The sequence below is a fragment of the Balaenoptera acutorostrata genome, chromosome 10 (assembly GCF_949987535.1).
Source record: "Balaenoptera acutorostrata chromosome 10, mBalAcu1.1, whole genome shotgun sequence".
NCBI lineage: Eukaryota > Metazoa > Chordata > Mammalia > Artiodactyla > Balaenopteridae > Balaenoptera > Balaenoptera acutorostrata.
The window spans coordinates 37,842,176-37,868,421 of NC_080073.1; the positions used below are offsets into that span (position 1 = coordinate 37,842,176).

The 26,246-nt window shown below is 41.2% G+C and overlaps 1 protein-coding gene across 5 annotated transcripts in view; it reads right to left on the minus strand.

The window, feature by feature from the left end:
- DOCK3 (dedicator of cytokinesis 3) overlaps window positions 1-26,246 on the minus strand; it is a 403,408-nt gene that overhangs the window by 85,367 nt on the left and 291,795 nt on the right. For all 5 annotated transcript variants that reach the window (XM_057555412.1, XM_057555413.1, XM_057555411.1 and 2 more), the window contains exons 13-14: window positions 19,206-19,294; window positions 9,804-9,929 (exon numbers count right to left, since the gene is read on the minus strand). In XM_057555412.1, the coding sequence (XP_057411395.1) occupies window positions 9,804-9,929; window positions 19,206-19,294 (215 nt within the window). The remainder of the gene's footprint in view (window positions 1-9,803; window positions 9,930-19,205; window positions 19,295-26,246) is intronic.

Genomic DNA, 26,246 nt, shown 5'->3' on the forward strand with positions numbered 1-26,246 from the left:
AGGTCACTGGACTGTCAGTTTTTCTTCTTTTTGTAGCAAGTGCTCTGGGAGCAGATGACTCTCCAAAAGCACAGGTGCCAAAGGACTGGGGCGACAGTCTGTTGTGCTCTTGTTGCTTCTGCGTGCTCTGACTCTAGCCCATGCAGCCCATACCTGCTGCTTGAGACTGGGCAGCAGTAGCTCAAACTGCAAGTCTGAAATGACCTAAGTCTCAAATGCCTTTTTTTAGGGGGGATGGAATTGTCTGTTCATGCATAAAAGGAGCTTATTTAGGCTGCTCTAAGCTTCTAAACCCATAAAATGACGAATTTTACTCAACACAAACTAAAGAAGGGCTTTTGACTTTCAAAAAAAATAGTAAAGGCTGTGGGAAAAAAAATCTTCAAAGGAAGAAAATGACAAAGGAAACCAGGTAAGGCCAAAGTGAAGATGTGTTAGCAGCCTGAAGAAATCAACTAAAAGTTAATGGAACAATTAATTAACTTGCAAAGCAAGCCAATTCAGAAGCCAGAAATTTTTTCTCCTTCAGTTTTTAGAAAAACTGGCACAACTAAATCTGTTCATTACTTGGAATCACAATGACATAAGTCTTTGTTTTTGGTTAGCAACTCAGCTTTCTGGTTTGGTCAGATACACGATGACTGACGGCTCCTTTTCTGCACTGCCCACCTCTCTAACTGTGGAAGTGTCCGAGTGTCTCTTACACGTGAAACAGTGATAGACCAGGACTGGCATCTATCTTGGGCTTTGGGGGTCTTCATGACCAGACCTTCTATTCTTCAGGTCGCCTTCCTACCATAGGAGTGCAATCATGGTTATTTGGTCACATAATACTCTCAAAGCACTTTGACCCAAGTGGGGAAGAGCAGTCCCTGAGAAACAATTATTCTCTGACAGCGCAGAGAACTTTCTCTAATGCGTGAAAGCTATTTCCCCAAACAAATAGCCCTGAGGCTACCATGAAGGGAACAGGAAAATGTGTTCTTGAAAATCACACACAAATGCAACTGCTGGGTAGGTGGGACAGACTTCAGGGTGTCCATCCTTGCAGTCCATATAGACTTTCCTCCTGGGTTGAGCAGAACCTCTACTTTGAATTCTGATGAGTTTGACACTTTAATCTTCCTCTTTTGGACATCCCTGCTTGGGCCCTCCTAGCAAGTCATTAAAATAGCACTCAGGTGTCTAGGTAGGGTGGGGAAGACTAGCAGAAGGAGAAGGAAAACTCAAATCCATCAGTTTGCTACCGTCAGGACAGAGGCTGAATAAAATCAGCCCTGAAAGTAAAATTCAAAATTAACTGGGAACTTTACTATGGGTTATTGCCATTATAATGGGATAAATCAGAGTTGGTTACACCTTAAATTTTTAACAACTGGAACAGACATCTCAGAGCTTTCTCCTGATAAAAGCCTTTTAGTTACACATTAGCTTTTCTATGAAATTTAAGTAATTATTCCATTTCTAGGACAATTTGGCATAAAGTGAATAGTCTAGAGACTTTTAATATCTAAAGAATAGGTGCTTTGTTTAAAATTACCGTGGTATAAATCAGCACTCTCTGGCAGTTATTCTCAAGATAATTCACGTGACTTTTAAAAGCAGATGTTGGCTACCAGGAATAGTAGTCTGGCTTGTACAAACATATAAATTTCTGTGGCTCTATACAAAAGTTAACCATATTATAATAAGTATGTCCTTAAATGGCACATTTCAAACTTTTCCTAGCAATATATGATATAAAATACTAATACTAAATTGGGTATTGTCTTGGAGATTGATAATGACAGAATTTGGTCTGTTTTGGTTTTATAGAGTGAGCTCATAGCTTCTGGGAAGCTCCTCCAGGGTATTTTAAACCAAAATGCCAATTTCAAATGGAAGGACTGAGCTAGATATTCCTACAGTTTTCACTCTTTTAAAATTTTCTATTCAAACAGAATGCTTTGGTGATCGTTTAGCTGAGAAAATTTATAAATACAAGCAACTGTACCTTCTGGGTTACACACTGAAGCAGCTAGATTTCATCAGATCTTTGCTCTTTATTTAGAGAACAGACCTGCCTAGACCAACGTTGTTCTCAGTCAGAATAGGTATCAGGCTGCCTTACGGGTTGCGATTTTGCAAATTATGGCCTCAGTTTTGAAAGCAGCACTTTTTAATAGTTAATGGTGCTGGGGCCTTCTTGTCAAAAGCTCTCTGGAGGATCATTTAAATTGAGCTCTCCACTAATTCTCAAGGAACTAGAAGAAACAAATGTGAAAAGCTCCAGAATGTAATGACCCAGGCCTACCTTACACAGAGCTTCCCAGGGTCCCTGCTCTTCAGCTATCCTTATCCTTATTGTATGTTACATGTTCGCAAAGCCTACAAGTGGAATCATGCCTCTGGGTTAAGGTACTGTCTCCAGGAGGCTCATGTAAACTTTAGCACCAATGGCCAAGAAATATTACCAAGAGAGGGATGAGGACAGGCACCTTATCATAAGAATGGGAAAGAGAAGTCCTGAACAGTGGTTTCTGTGGTTAGTCTGAAGACCACTGCCTGGCTGACTGTGTTTGAATCACGTAGGGAGCTTGTTAAAATTAGATTTCTAATATTCACCCTTTGAGATTCTAGTGGGTCTTGGGTGGGCTTGTGTACTTGTATTTTAAAAAAAATCATCAGGTAATTCTGATGCTCTCCAGGGTTTAACATCAGGGGACTATAAAGTGGGGGTCTGCTGGGAAGATACTAGTGAAGTCTGGCTGAGGGTGGGGGACTGGGCACCTGTTAGGCAGCATGGAGGAATGCTGGGACGGGTATGGAAGGGGGAGGCTTTTCCACAGGGACTGGGAGTGCGTATTGTTGAGGGCAGCCCTGACTCCATTTGTTAGGTGTCCTCTGCTTCCTAAGGTTGGCAGAGCCTCTAACAGCATCAGCAATGCCTTACATCTCTGAATGCTTAGTGCTCAGTTGACATGCAACAGAGTTTCTTGAATGGGAAGATGAATGAATGAGGTTGTTCTTGTAAGAGGGCTTCAGAATAAATAATCTTTGTCCCTTTCACAGTTTCACACAGCAGCCAGTGACAGCTGTTGGTATAGCTGCATGTCAGAGAACTAGGGACTTAAGAGTAGGCAGAGGTTGGCAAACTTTTTCTCTAAGAGGTCAGATAGTAAGTATCTTAGGCTTTGTAGGTCACATAGGTCTCTGTCACATGTTCTTTGTTTTCATAACCCTTTCAAAATGTAAAAAACCATTCTTAGCTGGTAGGTAGTACAAAAACAGGCTGCTGGATTTGGCCTGTGGGCTATAGTTTGCTGATACCTGAATTGGAGTGTTCGAGTGTCAAGAGCAGCATCACTACGCTGCAACTACACATCAAAAATCCAGATTCCTAGAAGTCTACAATAAACAGCTGCTGGGAAGGAGCAAGGTAATGAACTTGAGGCCACCTTATTACGTCAGGGATTGGCGTGAAACATTCTGGGGTCCTTAGAGAGTGATAGGTCTTAGAAGGAAACAGTGCTTTTCAGCCACCAGTAATCTCAGAGGGCTGGGGAGCACTGTGACAGAGCTGCATCCAGCAGAGAGAAAAGTGCATGCTTCAGTGGCCAGGTCTCATCATCCAAAGACCTGAATCCTAGCATGACTTTGGAGAAACAGCTCAAAACGTGTTTGCAGGTCTCTTCTGAAAGCAGTCTCCATAGAGGTTTCAGAATCTTCAAGGTCCAGCTCAGGCACCAGAGCATCTGTTAGCAAGATAATCTCTTGCCAGACACTCCAGCCTTACTTGAAGTTTTGGGGCCACATAGTTCCAGCTTGTGTAGAATTCTATGCCAGGAGAAATGGTCCAGGACAGCCTACACAGGTTTGGGCACTAAGTCTTTTATTAAATAAATAAATAAATAAATAAATAAATAAATATGGCTGCGTTGGGTCTTCATTGCTGCGCGTGGGCTTTCTCTAATTGTGGTGAGTGGGGACTACTCTTCGTTGTGGTGTGCAGGCTTCTCATTGCGGTGGCTTCTCTTGTTTTGGAGCACGGGCTTCAGTAGTTGCAGCTCGCGGGCTTCAGTAGTTGTGGTTCGCAGGCTCTAGAGTGCAGGCTCAGTAGCTGTGGAGCACGGGCTCAGCTGCTCCGTGGCATGTGGGATCTTCCCGGACCAGGGCTCGAACCCGTGTCCCCTGCACTGGCAGGCGGATTCTAAACCACTGTGCCACCAGGGAAGTCCCTGGGCACTAAGACTTGCTTGGATTCTTTATTATATTCATGTTCCTTCTGTATAAATTACTCACACCATGTGTGTGGAGGCTCTAGGTTCAAGGATAACAGTATTAAATACTACATTATTTAGACCTTGTCTAATTCTAGATAGGATTAGGAAGAGCTTCTGTGGATAGTGCTTTCTTTCCCTTAAGACCATGTAAAACTAGAACTAACTTTCTCCCAGCAGACACAGCAGCCTGCTTGGGATGGTGCCAATTCTGTCTCTTGGCAGAATAGGAGTCTCCTGACAGCATTCATGGAGATGTGGAGATGTTAACTACCATTTAATATGGACACTTTCAGACCACATGACCAATGCTTTATGTTGTAGTAATTCTTATTCTGAGGAAGAGACTAAAAAAAGACTCTCGGTAGGATTTCTTTAGTATCCAGGAAAGACAGGTTCCTTATTTTTCTAACCATGTCTTCAGTGTCAACACTTCTGGTTTCTTTTGCTACAAAGTCAGTGATGTTCTCTGCTCTAACAGGATGACAGGAATGGGCATAGTGTGACATCACTGTGTACAATTATTCCTTTCTTGGATCAGGGATGTGATGATCTTCTAACCTGTTGTGGGACCAGATGTGATTATTCCTAAACCCTCCCTTAGAGATACTGCCAAAGCTTCATTTGACACTCAGACTGACCACAGTCCTATGAATCTACTTGTGGTAAATACTTTCATCACTCTGCTGAGAAGAGCTTTTCTTTCAAAAGTCGCGTCTCTTTCAAGAGTCATGAGATGTGTCCAGCAGAGCTGAAAAGAGCAGCTTTCTGCCTTTCTGATTCTTTGTAGCTTGGGATAAGCGCTACTCATTTTCTTTTCAATGGGAGTAGCTGATCCGTCTCATAAAAATCCTTTCCTGTATCTATTCACCTAGGGCTTTTTAAGGTTTTCTAAACATTCCAACATGTCCTTAGTTTTCTCTGATCTTAATGAACACCGTAAGTAATACACAGTTTCTAGGCTGGGCTGGTAGCTTCTCTAATGTCTTGTCAGTTATCCCAAAAGGTGAGGCTGATGAAGGATTAATAATGTAAATGACAACCCACCCCAGTATTGCAACATAACATTCCCATGAAACAAATGAAGATGGAAACAAAGCAGGCAAAAGCAGACAGGACACACAAAAGCAGGAACTTACACCCAACTATCTTCACCTCTGCACCAGAAAGAAAGGGGCAAGAATGAGGGGACAGCACAGAGAGAAACAAGAACAATTAAGACAAACAGGAAAAGAGAAAAAAAAACATCACTTGCAGGTTGGTGATGAAGCATGCACTTTTTATCAGGGGTCAAAGCAAAGGACAGAGTGTATTTTTGAGCACAAGGGCAAGAGTCAGGGGGCCCCCTAGAGGGCTGCCATGCCAGCACAGCTGCCTTCTAAATTAGGGCAAGGTCAGGGCAACCCAGAGAGGAGCTTGTGCCAGGTCTGACTCAGGGAAGGGCAAAGCATCCCTAAAGCAGAGTACTCTCTAGGGCATAGTTCTCAAAGGGGGTCCGAAACCAGCAGCATCACCGTCACTTGAGAGCCTGTGAGGGATACAAATTCTCAGGTCCCACCCCAATCCTACCGTCTCAGAAACTCTTGGGTTAGGCTTAGCAATCTGTTTTTCCAAGCACTGCAGGTGATTCTGATACATACTAAAGTTAGAGAACTACTGCTTTAGGAAAAACTTGGCCATCAGCTAGAACATACTAAATCAAAGGGCAGATTTCTTCTGACAAGAGAGAAGCTCATTTAACTAACATGAAACTTGGCCCACAACGCCCACAGTAAATGATAACCTTAAAAATTCAAGGTTTAGAAAACAAGTTAAAATATTTATTTCCCACAGAGGCATGACAGAGCTCTGTATTCCTACTGACTCCAGGGAACAGACCCTCCAGGAAAGCTAACAGTTAGAGAACTGCACAGAAGCTGGTGGCACCTCTCTGCTGGCTTAGATGTGGCCTGGAGAAGGGTACAGACCATTCTTGAGCAAGTGGTTTTAAATCATTCCTTTCAGTTTACAGTCTTTTGGCAGACAGTTTTCTTTAAAGTTTTATTTTGGCTAATGCTGACAAGTGAGTCACAGAAAACAATGTTAACTTCAACATTCACCTCATTCACCTGAAACACCTGCTCTGCCCCAATATTTCCTCTCCAGTTTCTTGAAAAAAATCTAAGAAAGGAGTAAAAGTGTGCTATAGAGTTATTAGCTTTCGTACGCAACTAAAATGAGTTTGGAGGGAAGGAGGAAATACCCATAGAAATATGGTGATAAACCAACAAAAGTCTGTTAAGTGCTCAGTTTCAAAGTAAGGTTTAAATTCCCGTATATGTTTATTCTTCTATAATCTTGGATGACGTTTCCTGGGTTGATGTGCCTTCTCTGTGACCTCCCAGAACACCAGCAATGGCAGTCTTGCCTCCTGCTCAGCACCGTGGGTCATGAGCACAGCTGGATGGCTGTGTAGTCAGGGCCTCAGCTGTGGCAAAGAGTAGGATTAATAATGTAAATGACACCCCACCCCAGTATTGTTCACCCCAGTGTGAACATCTCCTGTTCACACCAGTCACATGGTGTATGTGTACACACTCATGGAAAGCAATAGGAGACCATCAGAAAGACCTTTTTCGAAATGGTATGTTAGATACTGGTGTGGTTAGAACTTGTCTAAATGCTGAAACTCAGAGCTGAAAGCTCTCTCAATATGCTTTGACAAGGACCTATCTGGGCCATCTGACAAAAAGGACCTCTCCAAATGAGTATCTGGTGGTTTCTGCCAAATGCTGGTAGTTTCAAAATAAGAATCACAGTATATGAATAATTCTAATTTTCCCATTTACTCTAATTTCTCAGACTTAAGTGTTGAAATGCTCACAGTTACTAACATAATTTATTTCCTTGTTCATTTCCCATATGACCATGCATCAAGAAGTCACAACCTCTTTTAACTCGGTCACACCAGGACCATGAGGGCTGAGGGATTGCTGCAGCCCAGGTACAATATTTCCACAGGTGATGAGTGGACCAGCTGCAAGTGGAGGGGTGACCTCACTTAGGGACTTCTTGCCACAGACATGGTTTCCCAAGACAGGTTGACCACAATTTAAGACACTGCTGCACACTTTTCCTGCTGCTCCAGCAGGACCTTCAGGGCTTGCCCTATCCCCTTGCCCAAGGATGGCAAACCTACTCTGATGATATCTTGGGGTGCATTAAGAGGGCTGTCAGTTGTTAGTGCACAGTCCTGAGAGTGGCTATCTATGCAAAAATTCTTTCCTCAGGGGGAAGAAAGGTAAAGGAGAGGATAGATGCATAAAGGACTGCTTCCTGCCTGTGAATCAATCCTTACTTTCAGCTCCAGCACTCAGTACTTCAAGGGCAGACAACCCAGCGAAGAGCACACTCGCAGCCCCAGTTTGGACATCCCAGGATTGCCGGTGTCTCTGCCTTATAGGGCAAATCATATGATGATCTCTTAGCTGCCCAAAGGAGGGAAAGTCCCCTTAAACTCAGCTTGCCTTGCCAATGATACTGATACTGCTTATTTCCATGGTCATGTCTAACATTCTCAGAAATCCTTTATAAACCTGTGTGCCAATGATACAAAGAGATGCAGAGTGCTCCACAGAAAAATCTCTTTCCATAGATGAGGTTTGGATACTGCAACTCCAGAAATTAAAGTTTGCTTAAAAATTTTTGACTGAAGCTTGCTCCTTTCTAGTCTCTGCTCACTTTGTTTTGATTCTGTGACTGTGTGAAGGCTAAGAGGAAGGAAATGTCCAAATCTAGGACAAACAAGTTCTTAAAAGAGAGAAAGAACTTTAAGTACATCTTTTAGAATATATGACTCTACATCATGAGCCCAGATACCTAATTAAAATAAGATCACCAGAACAATTTTGGTAACCACTAACTATTTCTTCAGTGACATGTTGCCAAGAAGTCAGGGACTATGCCTGGGCTCTTCTTTTCCTGATTACCAGGGCCATAGAGAGCTGAGGAACGTGTCGGGAAAGGATGGGAGAAACATCCTGTGGAGGACATCACCTCTACAATAGTCAGATGGGGGCCTTTCATAAGCATGAAGTCTCCTAAGTATTTAAAGATAAACACAGAATTGATTAGGAATTGATTAAATGGCCTAGGACTCCCATACAAAAGACCCTCCTGTGTGCATGAGCAGGAGACGAAGGCTGTCACAGCAGCTTGCTCTGCATTCACAGTGTCTATGGAGAGAGAACGAAGGCAACAGAAAACAAGTCTGGGCATAATGTGGGAAGTTGGAGGGCAGCTGGAATCCATCACACAGGCCTTCTCTATACTCAGGCCATACTCTCCTCTGGGTATGTGCTGGCAAATATTTCCACCAAGAGGATTTTACAGCACCAGGAGGAACTCCAAATAGGTGATGTTTAGAGTGGTCACAATCAGTTTAGTCTAGCCTGGCTTGGCTCTTTTAAACAAAGGCAAATAAACTTTCAGCAGAACATTAAAACTCAGGGAGGGTGGGAGGGAGACGCAAGAGGGAGGAGATATGGGGATATATGTATATGTATAGCTGATTCACTTTGTTATAAAGCAGAAACTAACACACCATTATAAAGCAATTCTACTCCAATAAAGATGTTAAAAAAATAAAATAAAATAAAATCACATCACTAAAAAAAAAAAAAACCTCATTGGAAAAGGTAGGGCTACTCCTCCCATAATTCATCCAGACAAACAGCAATTTGCTTGTTCTGCTTTCCCTCTCTTTGTTCCCATCTTCTCTGGTTATCAGACCACCTGCCATCCATCGGAGCCATGCCTCTACCCTTCCCTCACTCCCTACAGCCCCCTTGGTTCTGATGGCCTGTTTGGATCCACTTCTCTAGCTTGGCCTGCATCCCCCTGACCAGGAAGCATGAACTTGAGATTGACCTGCTGGAACCACACTTGAGAGTCAATGCATTCCCACTTTCTGCCCTGGCTCTCCATCAGGAATTAGATGAAAGGAGTTAGACAATTTCTGAGAAACTGGCCAGATAGTACTATTCACAGTGCCTAACTTATACCATTCGCCTGACCCATTTTTCTTATACATTATGGTATTTTCATTATGATTCATGTTTCTGATACAAATATATCTGCTATTCCTACATGAACTGGGATTCATTGACACTACAGGCACTATTTTCCTTAAAGAGGATGTTCCTATGAGGGGATTCTCTTCTAGGAAATGTAATTGAAGAGAAGAGTATAAAAAGGCATCCCCATGAGAAGTTCTGTATTGATTCCTACCATCTGGTCTCCATAGGAGACAAAAAAGCTCATCTGCTGGATTGCTGTGCTGCACTGGTGAACATATGCGGGGTCTTCTGGAAAAGAACAAATGCCAACAAGAGTCAAAGGAGCCACTGGCTGCAGACTGCAGTCAGCAACCTGACTTTGGCTGTAGAGGCTTTTAATGGCTGCAGGGCTCCTCCACAGCATAGTTCACCACCTGCTCACAAGGGGAGCACTGGACTCAACCCTCCTAACCCTTCTCCCACCCCAGCCCCAAGAAGTTCTGCCTACCTGGCATGATGACATCAGGAAATCCCAATTTTCTTGTAATTGCCAATCCCCTATTAAATATCATAGGATTTTCTCTCCTAATCTGTTCCATGTCTCCACGAAGAAGCTGCAGAGAAATGATAAGACCTGCAAAAACAAAAGCATTTTTTAAACTCAGTATCACACTTCTACCCTAGAAAACACAGAGTCACATTTTTTCAGGCAAAAATGTGCAAAATTCAGCATTTTTCTTGAGAAAAGTTTTGATGCAGAAAGTATACATTATTCTGAAGAAACATGCTAGAAAGCTAAAAGAATCTAAGTCAAGATAATCTCAAAAATCCAGAGAACTATTCTATTAAACACAAACTGAGGTCTGGGAGATTAAGTTGCCTTCCTCTTTGTTCCCCAGCATCCAGCCCAGGGCCTGACTGGGTCTTAGTGAATATTGAATGAGAGGGTTGATTCACATAAACTGTACGTTTAGGAACCCAGAGAACTCTATAGAAACAATGGCAGACTAGAAACAAGTGTAGCCGAAGAAGACCTTGTGTGAGGGTGTCCCACCAGTTGGAAACGACTAAGTTAAGAGATGCTGTGTTTTATGCCAAAGTGCGGGATGCAATTTTCTGGTTCAACCTTGCAATGGCTTGTACAGAGGGCAGCAGAGCAGACATCACATTCTCCCTTCAGGGAACCAATGCACTGCAAGGAAAAGAAGGGATATTTTGTGGGGCTAACTGAGCCTTGCTTCAGACTGTAAGAGTTTCAGATCCTCCAGATGATCCCAGGGGCTTTATTCAGAACGTGGGAGAATGTGCAATGTCCCCTAAAGTGATCTGGCTTTTGCTCATTACTTGTACCTTAGGAGTTTTGCACAAAGAAACAGTCTCCTGGAAATCACTCTCCTCTCCTGCCCTCAAGGATCCTCACTGCAGCCAATGGCTAGAAGTCTGTGAAGTCAAGCCTAGGTGGAGTTTGAAGTGCCTCTGAGACTCTGTGAATGAGATTAGCTGGTAGGAGGATGAGTTTAGGTGCTGATCTATGGGTCAGCAGGAAGCACCCTCGTCAATATGGAAACTTGGGAGTTGAGCAGAAGATGAATATCTAGAAATGAGGGAAGATGTTATGATAATCAGGACAATCAAAAGAGTGGTGGTTAGAATGGAGACAGTAACAGTAACAAGTGGAGATGCAGAATAAGAACAGTCTGGGAATGGAGAAGGGAGAGGAGATGGAGAAGTGGAGAAAGAGAAGTCAGATAGGAGAGTCACAGATACTGTATCTAGCAGGTCAAAGTATTCTAGGAACTAGGAATATGTACTCTCACTGCTGGGTCAGTGGAGGAAATACAGTTCTACTGCTGCCCAGACAGAACCTCAAGATGATCTCATTGCTTCAGCTAAGCGCATCTCCCTCAAGAAACCCTGGGATTACACATACGAAGTCGCAGGTGTCATGAACACCAGGATCACAGTGCCCTGAAAAGCAGACATATGATATTCCAGTTGGCGTTCTGGTTAGATAATCAGTGTTTGAGATTCAGCCACCCTAAAGTAATTTTTTATAGCCTAATCACTTGATGGACTCAGTTACAATTAGTTTATGACCCTGAAAGGCTGAAGGCCTTTGATTTCTATAGAAGACAGCAGTTGGGGAGGTACTCACCCTCCCCCACAACCTCAGCTCATTTATCTACAGTATCTTTACACAGCTATCATTACATCTCATCCTCTGGGTGACCAAAAATCCACTGACTTAGGAGATGGCCTAGCCTGGAGCAGATAGCTAAGAATGAAACAGTTTCCAGAATTTGAGATAGTGGATGGAGGGCAAAGGAAAAAAAAATTGGTGAGTGCACTCTTACCATTCTCTATTGGCAAGGATTTATTCCAATACCCACTGACTGCCTTTCATCTCCTCATTTTTTGAGCTATCGAATTGGCCTATATATGCAAAGTACAACCTGTGAGGATGTAGGCTGAAGGTCCTGGGAGAATCACATCTAGCTTTCAAGCTACTCAAAAAGATCCTGAGTAGCTGCTCTCCTCTTCCAAACATGACAATTAAGAGGGCTTCAGTTTATGCAAGAGAGCAAGCGAAAAGGCACATGAAGAATGAAAGAAACCACCAATGGAGGCTATAAAAATTCCATCACTCAGATTAAGAGATACAAACTACTATGTATAAAATATATAAGCAATAAGCATATAGTGTGCAGTACAAGGAAATACAGCCATTATTTTGTAATAACTTTAAATGGAGTATCATCTATAAAAATGCTGAATTGCTATGAAAATAGCGATTCATAGTGCACATGAAACTAATATAAATTGTAAATCAACAATACTGCAAGTAAGAAATAAGAAAATAGAGGAAAACTCCATCCGCTTTTGTAAGGGCTGGAATCCCAGAACTTCTGGATCACTTTTCTGGCTCTGAAACCCTGAGTGATTGAGGCACATGCCAAATAATGGTAAGGCATGGTCCTTAGGACGGAAGAGCCTCCGCGAATAACTCAGAAAAATGACCACTCACCTACCCAGTACACAACCAGTCCTTTAGCAATTCTTGGTATTCTACCTACCAATCATCTGGCTCTCAAGCCAAAGAACTTGAAAGTAAATACGTCTATACAAGTTCTCTGTTAATCTGATGCCTGACACAAGAAAACTGCCTTTTTAACCTCAAGTTAAACACTGTCCCCATAAAGAAGTTACTGGACACAACTGACACCTATTTGGAATACTGGAGGGCCAGCAATCTGGCCCTGGCCCCTCGCCATCCCCATCCCTCGTGGAAGAGCTGGATGAGGATTAATAATGCAAATTAATCTTAGCCCAAGATTTGTAAATAAAGCTGTACTTAATAGCCATTTAAAAATACATAGAAAAGATGTTAAAAAAAATAAAATAAAATAAAAATACATAGAGGGCTTCCCTGGTGACGCAGTGGTTAAGAATCCGCCTGCCAATGCAGGGGACACAGGTTCGATTCCTGGTCCGGTAAGATCCCACATCCCATGGAGCAACTAAGCCCGTGCGCCACAACTACTGAGCCTGCGCTCTAGAGCCCATGAACCATGACTAATGAAGCCCGCGTGCCACAACTACTGAAGCCCACACGCCTAGAGCCCGTGTTCTGCAACAAGAGAAGCCACCACAATGAGAAGCCCATGCACCATAATGAAGAGTAGCCCCCGCTCACTGCAACTAGAGAAAGCCCGCGTGCAGCAACGAAGACCCAACGCAGCCAAAAATAAATAAATTTATATAAATAAATAAAATACATAGAAAACCACGGCATCAACTGTTTTATTTGCTAGAAGTTGGGTTTGTGGCTACATATCTAAGAGGCCAATAACAAAAATGAAGAGCCACATATATTAAAGCTGCACCTAAGAGATTTACTGGTGGATGACACATTTACTCTCAGCACTCAAAACCAATATAGCAGGACTTCCCTGGCAGTCCAGTGGTTAAGACTCCACCTTCCAATGCAGGGGCTGCAGGTTCAATCCCTGGTTGGGGAGCTAAGATCCCACATGCCTCACGGCCAAAAAACCAAAACATAAAACAGAAGCAATATTGTAACAAATTCAATAAAGACTTTAAAAATGGTCCACATCGAAAAAAATCTTAAAAAAAAAAACCAATATAGCAACTCCTTCTGCATTTTTGTATGATTTGACTTGACGGGAAAGCACTAATGACTTCTGAAACAGACTGCCAAGGCAATGAACTGTTCGCGATGTTTAACAAAGATGGGTGAGAGTTTACAGTAAAGTAAATTAACTTTTTATAAAGAAGTATCTTTAATTAAGGAGACTAATAAAGACCTGAAATATTCTTTGAGCAATTATGAAATTCTCTGACACGAAGACCCTGGAGTCCAGCAGTGGAAAACCCATGCTCAGAAGCTTTGACAATAGAGTGGAAAGGTCAGTGGCCTGCAGTATGGAAACCTGGGCTCCCTGGTTAAGCCACTAAATCATTTCACTGAGCTTCAGTTTCTTCATTTATTTAATGAGGGAGTTGAAACACGTGATTTCCAAGATCTCAACCAGCTTCCAAGTTAAGCCTTGCCAAGAAGCAGTCAGACACACACTTCAAAGAAAAGCAGCCTATTTCTCCTCCTGGATTTCCCACAAGTGCATGAAGACCTCCTCTCACTACGGCCACCCTAACTGAGGCTCTCTGAAGTCTATGGTGCCCGCAGCACAGAGGATGGGGTGCTTTTCTAACACTGTTTAAGTGGCCACTGTCTGTGAGTTCTGGACAAAAATCATGGACACTGAAGATGGCATGGTCTCTTGCTCACTCTGGGAAGTGAGACAAAATTCAGCATTTTAACCTGGTGAAGTGATGGTGGAAACTGCTCTTTAGTTGTTTCTTTTTTAAAAAAAAAAAAAAACCTTTTTAAATTAATTAATTTATTTTAAAAATTTATTTATTTTATTTATTTATTTTTGGCTGCGTTGGGTCTTTGTTGCTGTGCATGAGCTTCCTCTAGTTGTGGCGAGCGGGGGCTACTCTTCATTGTGGTGCACGGGCGCTAGGCGTGTGGGCCTCAGTAGTCGTGGCACTCGGGCTCAGCAGTTGTGGTTTGCAGGCTCTAGAGCGCAGGATCAGTAGTTGTGGCGCATGGGCTTAGTTGCTCTGTGGCATGTGGGATCTTCCCGGACCAGGAATCGAACCCATGTCCCCTGCATTGGCAGGTGGGTTCTTAACCACTGTGCACCAGGAAAGCCCCTCTCCATGTTTTAATCACATCATATCCCAAGAACTTGTAGCCAAGGGTAGCTCTTTATAAATAAAATAAGGAAATAAAGCAAAGAACACTATAAATATTGGTGTGAACAGTTTTCCAAATTGTAGTAACTTCTCCGTATTTTAAAAACAAGATTTGTCTCTTGCTTTAGCCTAGTTTTAGGTGAGGAATATTAACTCCCTTCCCCTTGTAGCTCCTTGGCATCCAGGCACATATAAGGGGAAATAGGCACTTAAAAACAGTGGAAAAGGCCCTGAGGAACCCCATGCTACAGAGTTTTAGAGAAGTCTCAAACTCTGAAGCCTCTGATTTGGAGCTGCTCTGAGGACCCTCCTAGTTCAATATATGTTGACCCTGAAAAAGAAAAAAAAAGTTCTTTTCAACAACTTTGGGAACTGCCATGCCCTGCAGTGGCTTTACACTGTCATTTAAGGGCAACTTTTTATTTACAACAGGTCTATGGAAGTTAAAACAAAGAAGGCTATATAAAAGAGGTTATGAAACAATTTAGCGGTATTGGGTTGGCCAAAAAGTTCCTTCGGTTTTTAAGTAAAAATAAAAGACACACTTTTCTTTCCTTTAAAAAAAAAAATTTATTTATTTGGCTGTACCGGTCTTAGTTGCGGCACACGGGATCTTCGTTGAAGCATGCGGGATTTTTTAGTTGCAACATGCAGGATCTTTTAGTTGCAGCAGGTGGATCTTTAGTTGCGGCATGTGGGTGGGGGGTCTTCCAATTTTGGCATGTGGGATCTTCAGTTGCGTCATGCGAACTCCCAGGTGCACCATGCGGGATCCAGTTCCCTGACCAGGGCTCGAACCCGCCTTCCCCCCACCCGAATTAAGAGCACGGAGACCTAGCCACTGGACCATCAGGGAAGTCCCAAACACGCATTTTTCATTTTCACCAAGAACTTTATTGAACAATATATTCACCGTTTTGTTCCACTACCTTCTGCCATTTTTCATGCAATTTCATAATTCCAACTTCCCAAAATTTTTTATCTTTTTGAGCAAAGAACTGTTCCAGGTGCCTTTTACAGTCTTCCAGGGAATTGAAATTTTTTTCCATTAAGAGAATTTTGTAAAGATTGAAATAAATGGGAATCCGAAGGTTCAATGTCTGGTGAATATGGCGGATAAATCAGAACCTCCCAGCCAAGCTGTAACAGTTTTTGCCTGGTCATCAAAGAAACATGCAGTCTTGCGTTATCCTGATGGAAGATTATGTGTTTTCTGTTGACTAATTCTGGACACTTTTCATCGAGTGCTGCTTTCAGTTGGTCTAACTGGGAGCAGTACTTGCTGGAATTAATTGTTTGGTTTTCCAGAAGCAGCTCATAATAGAGGACTCCCTTCCAATCCCACCATGTATACAACATCACCTTCTTTGGATGAAGACCGGCCTTTGGTGTGGTTGGTGGTGGTTCATTTCGCTTGCCCCACGATCTCTTCCATTCCACATTATTGTACAGTATCCACTTTTCATCGCCCGTCACAATTTGTTTTTAAAACAGAATGTTTTCGTTACGTTTAAGTAGAGAATTGCATGCGGAAATATGGTCACGAAGGGTTTTTTCGCTTAACTTATGTGGAACCCAAACATCAAAGAGATTAACAAAACCAAGCTGGTGCAAATGATTTCCAATGCTTGATTTGGATATTTTGAGCATGTCGGCTATCTCCCACATGGTATAACGTTGACTGTTCTCAATTAATGTCTTGATTTGATCGCTATCAACTTCACCTGGTCTACCTGACCATGGAGCATCATCCAGCAAGAAATCTCCAGCATGAAAATTCACAAATCACCTTTGACACGTTCGATCAGTCACAGCACCTTCTCCATACACTGCACAAATCTTGTTTTGTGTTTCAGTTACATTTTTACCTTTCTAGAAATAATAAAGCATAATATGCTGAAAATGTTGCTTTTTTTCTTCCATCTTCGATATTAAAATGGCTACACAAAAATCACCAATTTTGATAAGTTTTTTTAAACGCACGCTGATGACAGCTGTCACAATATAATCTAACAAAACTGTTTCGAATGAAGTTGAAGACAACTAAGCGCTACTAGAGCCATCTTACGGAAAACCAAACGAACTTTTTGGCCACCTCAATAAAAACTATCTGGAGAAACACAGTTCTACGCAAATTTGATAGCTATCTTCAAGGGCATATAAAAGCTCATAGGCTTTTATTTTTATTTATATTATATATATATATTTCATTGAGGTATAGTTGATGTACAATATTATATAAGTTTCAGCTGTACAACCGTGATTGACAACTTTTAAAGGTTATGTTCCATTTATAGTTATTACAAAATATTGGCTATATTCTCTGTGTTGTTATATCCTTGCAGCTTATTTATTTTATACATAGTAGTTTGTACCTCTTAATCCTCTACCCCTCCCCATGTCCCTCCCCTCACTGGAAACCAACAGTTTGTTCTCTGTATCTGCGAGTCTCTTTCTTTCTTGTTATATTCACTAGTTTGTTTTACGTTTTAGATTCCACATATAAGTGATATCATACAGTATTTGTCTTTCTCTAACTTATGTCACTTAGCATAATACCCTCCAACTCCATCTATGATTTTGCAAATGGCAAAATTTCGTTCTTTTTTAAGGCTGAGTAGTATTCCATTGTACATATATATACACTACATCTCCTTTATCCGTTCATCTTTTGATGGACACAGGTTGCTTCCATATCTTGGCAACTGTAAATAATGCTTCTATGAACACTGGGGTGCATACATCTTTTCGAATTAGCGTTTTTTTTTTCTTCCGGATATATACCCAGGAGTGGAATTGTTGGGTCACATGGTAGTTCTAGTTTCAGTTTTTTGAGACTCCTCCATACTGTTTTCCACAGTCGCTGCACCAATTTACATTCTCACCAACAGTATGTGAGGGTTCCCTTTTCTCCACAGCCTCACCAACATTTGTTATTTGTGTCCTTTTTGATGATAGCCATTCTGACAGGTTTGAGGTGATACATCATTGTGGTTTTAATTTGCATTTCTCTGATCATTAATGATGTTGAGCATCTTTTCATGTGCCTGCTGGCCATCTGTACGTCTTCTTTGGAAAAACGTCTATTCAGATCTTATAGGCTTTTAAATAGTGCTTCTAATTTAATCAAGCAATATTCAGTTTAGAATTAATGTTAATATGTACAACTGTACCAAGATTTAGATAGAAATTAAACAGGGTTTTAAAATGAGGGAAAAAGAAAAGGAGAAGTTGAGCTAAGATGAAAGCTGCTTTGAAATAAAGATCTTCTATTTTAGTTCCAGAATGACTGATACTGGCAGACTAATCATTGATTCTCATTAGCGTCAGGCCTTCTTGGTGATGCTAACAGTGAACAGGAATAGAAAAAGTGACATTTATGTGTGTCTTTTTTGGGTGTGTAATCTTTGTTCAGGAAAAAACAGACTTCACAATGTGACAAACCAGGCAACACTTTTGTTCACTCTGGATTCAAACTAGAACTCAAGTTACCTATCAAAGCATAAGGAATCCACCATGGAAAGAGCAGAAAATGTATTTAGGTCAGAAGAAATGGCCTAAAAGCACATGAAAAGATGCTCAACATCACTAATTATCAGAGAAATGCAAATCAAAACTACAATGAGGTATCACTTCACACTGGTCAGAATGGCCATCATCAAAAAGTCTACAAATAAATACTAGAGATAGTGTGGAGAAAAGGGAGCCCTCCTATACTGTTGGTGGGAATGTAAACTGGTACAGCCGTTGTGGAGAACAGTATGGAGGTTCCTTAAAAAACTGAAAATAGAACTACCATATGATCCTGCAATCCCACTCCTGGGCATATATCTGGAGAAAACCATAATCCAAAAGGATATGTGCACTCTAATGTTCACTGCAGTACTGTTTACAATAGCCAAGATGTGGAAGCAACCTAAATATCCATCGACAGAGGAATGGATAAAGAAAATGTGGTACATACATACAATGGAATATTACTCAGCCATAAAAAAGAATGAAATAATGCCCTTTGCAGCAACATGGATGGACCTAGAGATTATCCTACTAAGTGAAGTAAGTCAGACAGAGAAAGACAAAAATATCATATGATATCACTTATATGTGGAATCTAAAAAAAAAAAACGGTACAAATGAACGTATTTACAAAACAGAAATAGTCACAGATGTAGAAAACAAACTTATGGTTACTATGGGAGGTGGGGGGGGAGGGATAAATTGGGAGATTGGGATTGATGCATACACACTTCTATGTATAAAATAGATAACTAATAAGGACCTACTATATAACACAGGGAACTCTACTCAATACTCTGTAATGACCTATATGGGAAAAGAATCTAAAAAAGAGTGGATATATGTCTAGGTATAACTGATTCACTTTGCTGTACAGCAGAAACTAACACACATTGTAAATCAACTATATTCCAATAAAAATTTTTTAAAAAAGTAATTAGGGAAGGTCTCAAATTATCACAAAAAGAAATAGAAATTGCCTGAACAGGAGAATAAATGTCTGCAGGAGACTGAACTTTACATCTGGCAACTGATCAGCACAAATCAACTAAGGTGTGTATGATCAGCAACTGCAAATGCAACACAAATTCTCCTAGTTAGAGAAGCACGTTACCATGACTGGCGCTGGGGGCAGAGTACTTGGCACTGGACTTGCGGATGATATTCTCGTGGATCTGGGACCACTCACTCTCGTTGTTGCACCTGCAACAGAAGGACAGGCATTATGATTCTCAACAGTTTTAAACATCTGGTCTGATGTTCAATGTGTAACACTAAGTTTGAAGGGATACTTCAAACTCACTTTCCTAAAGAAATGAACATATATTTTACTAAATTAGACAAGGCTCATTTTCTGGTAAGGCACACAGAAGATTCATATTTGGGGAAAGAGTAGAAACTCTAAAATGAACCTCTGCAAATATTTTTGAGTGGCAAAATATCCTATTGTCTGAAGTAACACTTTCCCACATGACAAGTTTTTTTCTTTTTTAGTTCCTTATACACCCTTAAAACTAGGCGCTAGAGGAAAGCTCCTGATAGAGGAAAAAACAGTTCCTTTCAACGAGTACTACTGTTTAGAAACTTCCATGTCACACTTGCTCTACATTGTCATTCAACTGTCGCTGTAATGGCCCCAGAGAAAAATCCTGCTAAGCTCAGGGCAATGTTGACATTTGCCTGTGGCTGTATTTCAGCCAGACCACGATAAGAAGAAAAGTTTGGGAGAGCAGTGGGCTTTGTTCACTGTGAAATCCTCTGTAGTCAAGGGGAAGGAGGGCTTAGTAGAGAAGGCTGGATGCCTAAATATGTAAGAATAAAGTTCTTTCCTAGGGACTTCAGGATTGGGAGAAAAGAGAGAATGGAGGAACAACACTGCACCTCTATTAATTTCTGACATTTTTAGAGTCTTCCCCTCTAAAGGAAAATTCCAGGAAAGCTGCAGTCATACAACCACTTGGTATGGTTTAGGAACAGAGACTAGGAAGGAATTCCTCATCCTAATGTAGACATCTTGATGAAACAACTGAAATGAGATTAGAATCATCTCTTGAAAATTCCATGTGACACCCAGAGTCTCCACAGCCTTGGCCCCTCCCTTCCCCTGTTGGATAGGGAGAACCCACTGACCCCAGAAAACAGAGCCCATGCACAAAGGAAACCACACAGGATCTTTCCATGGTAACTTAGAAGTGTGTAGTCCAGCCACAGCAAGAGGAAACTCCAGCAAGAGTTTTATCATGCGCCATCCAGCAGAGTGAAGCACAACAGGTTTCTAAATAAAGGAGTTTGTATAGAGACCATTCAGACATAAAGGAGGTTGGTCACTAGACTAATTTTTCTTAATCAGTAGCTCTTCAGACTCCTTAGTAGAAATAAACCTCACTTACTCAGAGATGTTACAAAGAATTGTCAAAGATAAGGTTCTCAAAGTCCAGAGCTGTAAGAATAACTTCTGCTCACAGAATTCCTTCCAAGGAAAGGAAGGGGGAGAGTGTTCTTTAAAATGATCACTTGTGATTAGCAACTCAGTTGGAAATCAAAAGTGAGAGGTGCTGGCAGCAGCACGTCTAGCCCTTCCTGTCTGACATGCACACTGTCTCAACTCTTCCAATCAGTCAATACATCAGAGAAGTGCCCAGCTGGTGAGGACTCAGACTTGTCTTGCTGTCAGATTTTTGCCACTTCCTAGGTTTACAAAATCAGTAGTTACTTTCTTTAATGGAAATCTGACTATAGTTTGTTATAAATAGTGTACTCCCCCCCACTTCAAAATAAGAGTCTTGACTAATGCACAGTATAATGAATACAGACAATAATATTGTACTATAATGATGCAATGTGATAAATATTGCTTGACTGGCAATCATAATACAATATATAAATATATCAAAGTAACACGCTATACATCTCAAGTATATATATATATATATAAAATACACACACAAAGAATCCAAATAAATAAATAAATAAATAAAACCAAAAGAAAAAAAAAAGAGTCTTTAAAATTAACTTCCTCTCCCCAATGGGTGGTATAATTTCAGTATTTCTCCAATAAAACACTCACTGGTTCTTTGGCAGTATAGAACCAGTGAGCTGGTGCTTTATCAACCACATCAACAGTGACAATGTGTATTATTTCACTGACATGTACTTTTCCACCCAACACATACAATTCAGATGCCAGACACCTGATGGCTTGTCCCCTGTACTCCTCTCCCTTTGTATACCCCTTAACTATCATTGGCCTTCAAAGATCTGCATTTGAAGCCCATTTCCTTCCTACCATATAAGCTTTCTGGGCAATCTCACCTGCTCCCATGGTTTCAACCACCACCAAAAGCTGACAAGACCCAAAGCAGTGTCTCCAGCCCAGACTCATCCCTAAGTTCCTGACCTGCATGGCCACAAGACAGCTTATCATTTCCTACCCACATGTCTGCTCCTAGAGACTCCTTCTGAGTAGAACCCACTAGTTCACTAAACCAGAACTCTTCCAGCTGTCATCACGTCCTGTAGATTTTGTTATCTTAAACTCTGTCACATCTGACCTCTCCTCTTCATCCCTTGGTTCAGCCATTACCACCTCTCTTCCAGACCAGTGTAATCACCTCTTAACTGGCCTTTCAATTATCTCCCTTTCTAGAATGCCAAGGGAGCTTCTCAAATCATCTGAAACTAAGTGGATGTGGTGTCATCAGCATATTTTAACCAATCACTAGGATATTTTGTAAGGAAAAAATATAAATGTAAGCATTTATTAACCAAATGAGTTATGATTATAATGAAGCATGATTATGTTGTATCCAATCAAATTAGTATTTAGAGCATGATTACTGATGTTGATAGTTTGTCCTCAATCATAAGACTCATGAGGGATCGTAATCTAAAACAGGTCTGTGTGCCTCTGTGGCACACCTTCCCCACAGAGGAGGTAACCAGCACAGGCAACGAAGTAGCACTTCAACCACTACATGTCCAGGGATTTTACTCAGGGGTTAACACAGAGGGGTGAGAGGTTTTTGGTTTTCTACATGGGATCACTAAGCATTCCAAAGCATCAGAGCAGGTGTGCAGATTCTGCTCAGCAAAGAGTGTTCAGAACACTGTTCTTATTCACTCATGTACTACAGCACACTTTACCATTTGCCTCTTCCCTACTACCTCCTTATCTTCTTGATTTCTGTGTTTCTCATGGGTATTCACCTAACTTTCTTCTCATCTTTCCCCAAGGTGGGCAACCCAAAAAAGAGACTAAAGAGCCCATAGCTACCTCTGGGCTTGCCCCCAGACATGACCCGGCCCACCAGAGGGCCAAGATGGAGCTGTACCCACCAGTGGACAGGCACTAGCCCCTCCCACCAGGAAGCCAGACCAAGCCTCTAGACCAACCTCATCCACAAAGGGGCAGACACCAGAAGCAAGAAAACTATGACCCCTCAATACAGGGCAGACCTTACCCTGGGATCAGCTGGGCCCTGGCCTGGCCCACTAGCGGGCCAATGCAACCTTCAGGACACCCCAGAACCCATACCCAACTGTGTCAGGAACCAACATGTCCCCACAAAACAATCTGAAATGAGCTCTGGGATCCCTGGGCTGTAGCCAGACTCCAGGAACAAGCTCTGCTTGCTAGTAGACCGGCACTAACCCCAGGATCTGGCTTCAGCTGCCAGTGGGAGGGCAACAGCCCCAGAGTCTTGAGGACTCTGACTCCACCCACCAGTAAGCCAGCACTAGCCCTGGGGGCCATGTAGGATTGCACAACCAGCCACCTCATGACCAGGCCCTGCTAAACAGCAGCCAGTAGCATCCACACAAAGCAGGTTCTGGCAACCAACCAGACTAGGGGTCTATCAGACCACCCACACAGTTAGCCTGCCACAACAGAAGGACCCACGGAGCCCTCTTCAAGTGAACCCTTAGATCACACAGCTTGGATGACGGGGGTGCGGAACTGCTGGGATGCATAGGACGCTTCCTACAGAGGGCTGCTTCTCCAAGGTCGAGAAAAGTAACTAACCTACCACATACATAAAAATACAAATAGCAACTGAGATAAAATGAGAAATATGTTTCAGACGAAGGAACAAGATAAAACCCCAGAAGAACAACTAAGTGAAGGGGAGACAGGCAATCCACTCAAGGCATTCAGAGTAATGATTGTAAAGATGATCAAAGAACTCGAGAGAAGAATGGATGCACAGAAAAAGAAGTCAGAAATTTTTTAACAAAGAGTTAGAAAATATAAAGAACAACCAAACAGAGATGAAGAATACAATAACTGAAATGAAAAATGCACTGGAAGGAATCAACAGTAGACTAAATGAATCAGAAGAATGGATCAGTGAGCTGGGAAGACAGAGTAGCGGAAATCACTGCTGCTGAACAGAAAAAAGAAAGAAGAATGAACAGAAGTCAGAACAGATTAAGAGACCTCTGGGACAACATCAAGTCTGCTAATATTCACATTACAGGGGTCCCAGGAAAAGAGAGAAAGGGCCCAAGAAAATATCTGAAGAGATAACAGCTGAAAACCTCCCTAATCTACAAAAGGAAACAGTCACCCAAGTCCAAGAAGCATACAGTCCCATACAGGATTAACCCAAAGAGGAATAGACAAGATACATTGTAATCAAAATGACAAAAATTAAAGATAGAGAATACTAAAAGCAGCTAGGGGAAAGCAACAAATAACATACAAGGGAACTCCCATAATACTATCAGCCAATTTTTCAGCAGAAACTCTGCAGGCTAGAAGGGAATGGTATGATATATTTAAAGTGATGAAAGGGAAAAACCTACAACCAAGAATACTCTACCCAGCAAGGCTCTCACTCAGATTAGAAGGAGAAATCAAAAGCTTTACAGACAAGCAAAAGCTAAAGAATTCAGCACCACCAAACCAGCTTTACAACAAATGTTAAAGGAACTTCTCTAGGTGAAAAAGAAAAGGCCACAACTAGAAACAGTAAAATTACAGAATGAAAAAGCTCATTGGTAAAGGGAAACATACAGTAAAGGTAGAAAATATCCACAAACAAAGCTCATACGGAGGTTAAAACACAAGAGTGATAAAATCACCTGTATCCAAAATAAGCAGTTAAGAGATACACAAAACAATTAGATATAAAATATGATATCAAAAACAGTAATCATGAGAGGAAGAGTACAAATGCAAGGAATCTAAAATGCATCTGAAATTAAGAGATCAGCAACTTAGAACAATCACGTATATACAAAGACAGCTATACAAACACCTGATGTAATTGCAAACCAAAATTTATAACAGATATACACACAAAAAAGAAAAAGGAATCCAAACATAACACTAAAGATAGTCATCAAATCACAAGAGAAGAGAGCAAAAGAAAAAGGGGAAAATAAGATCTACAAAAACAAATCCAAAACAATTAAAATGGCAATAGGAAAATACATATCAATAATTACTTTAAATGTAAATGGGCTAAATGCTCCAACCAAAAGACACACACTGGTTGAATGGATACAAAAACAGGACCCGTATATGCTGCCTACAAGAGACTCACATCAGATCTAGAGACACATACAGATTGAAAGTGAGGGGATGGAAAAAGACAGTCCATGCAAATGGAAATCAAAAGAAAGCCAGAGCAGCGATACTTATATCAGACAAAATAGACTTTAAAATAAAGACTGTTATAAGAAACAAAGAAAGACACTACATAATGATCAAGGGATCAATCCAAGAAGAAGATATAATAACTGTAAATATATATGCACCCAACATAGGAGCACCTCAATATATAAGGCAAATATTAACAAACATAAAAGAAGGAATCAACAGTAACACAATAATAGTAGGGGACTTTAATACCCCACTTAGGGGATGTCCCTGCTGGCGCAGTGGTTAAGAATCCATCTGCCAAAGCAGAGGACACGAGTTCGAGCCCTGGTCTGGGAAGATTCCACATGCTGCGGAGCAACTAAGCCTGTGCGCCACAACTACTGAGCCTGCATTCTAAAGCCCACGAGCCACAACTACTAAGCCTGCGTGCTGCAACTACCGAAGCCCACGTACCTAGAGAAGCCACCACAACGAGAAGCCTGCGCACCGCAACGAAGTGTAGCCCCCGCTAGCCGCAACTAGAGAAAGCCCGTGCAAGCAGCAACAAAGACCCAATGCAGCCAAAAATAAATAAATTAATAAATTAATTTATTTAAAAAATACCCCACTTACATCAATGGACACATTATCCAGACAGAAAATCAAAAAGGAAACACAGGTCTTAAATGACATGTTAGACCAGATGGATTTAATTAATATTTATAGAGCATTCTATCCGAAAGCAGCAGAATACACATTCTTTTCAAGTGCACGTGGAACATTCTCCAGGACAGAACACATGCTGGGCCACAAGGCAAGCCCCAGTAAATTTAAGAAAACTAAAATCATATCAAGCATCTTTTCCAACCACAATGCTATGAGGCTAGAAATCAGCCACAAGAAAAAAACTGTAAAAAACACAAACACGTGGAGGCTAAACAATATGCTACTAAACAACCAATGGATCACTGAAGAAATCGAAGAGGAAATTAAAAAACACCTAGACACAAATGAAAACAAGATGATCCAAAACCTATGGGGTGCAGCAAAAGCAGTTCTAAGAAGGAAGTTTATAGCGATACAAGCTTACCTCAGGAAACAAGAAAAATCTCAAATAAACAACCTAACCCTACACCTAAAGCAACTAGAGAAAAAAGAACAAACAAAACCCAAAGTTAGTAGAGGAAAGAAATCATAAAATCAGAGCAAAAATAAATGAAACAGAGACTAAAAAAAAATAGAAAAGATCGATGAAACTAAAAGCTGGTTCTTGGCAAATATAAACAAAATGGATAAACCTTTAGACAGACTCATCAAGAAAAAAAAGGGAGAGGGCCCAAATCAATGATATCAGAAATGGAAAAGGAGAAGTTACAACCAGCACCACAGAAATACAAAGGATCATAAGAGACTACTATGGGCAATTATATGCCAATAAAATGGACAACCTAGAAGAAATGGACAAATTCTTAGAAAGGTACAATCTTCCAAGACTTAACTAGGAAGAAATAGAAAATATGAACAGACCAATTACCAGTACTGAAAATGAATCAGTAATTTAAAAACTCC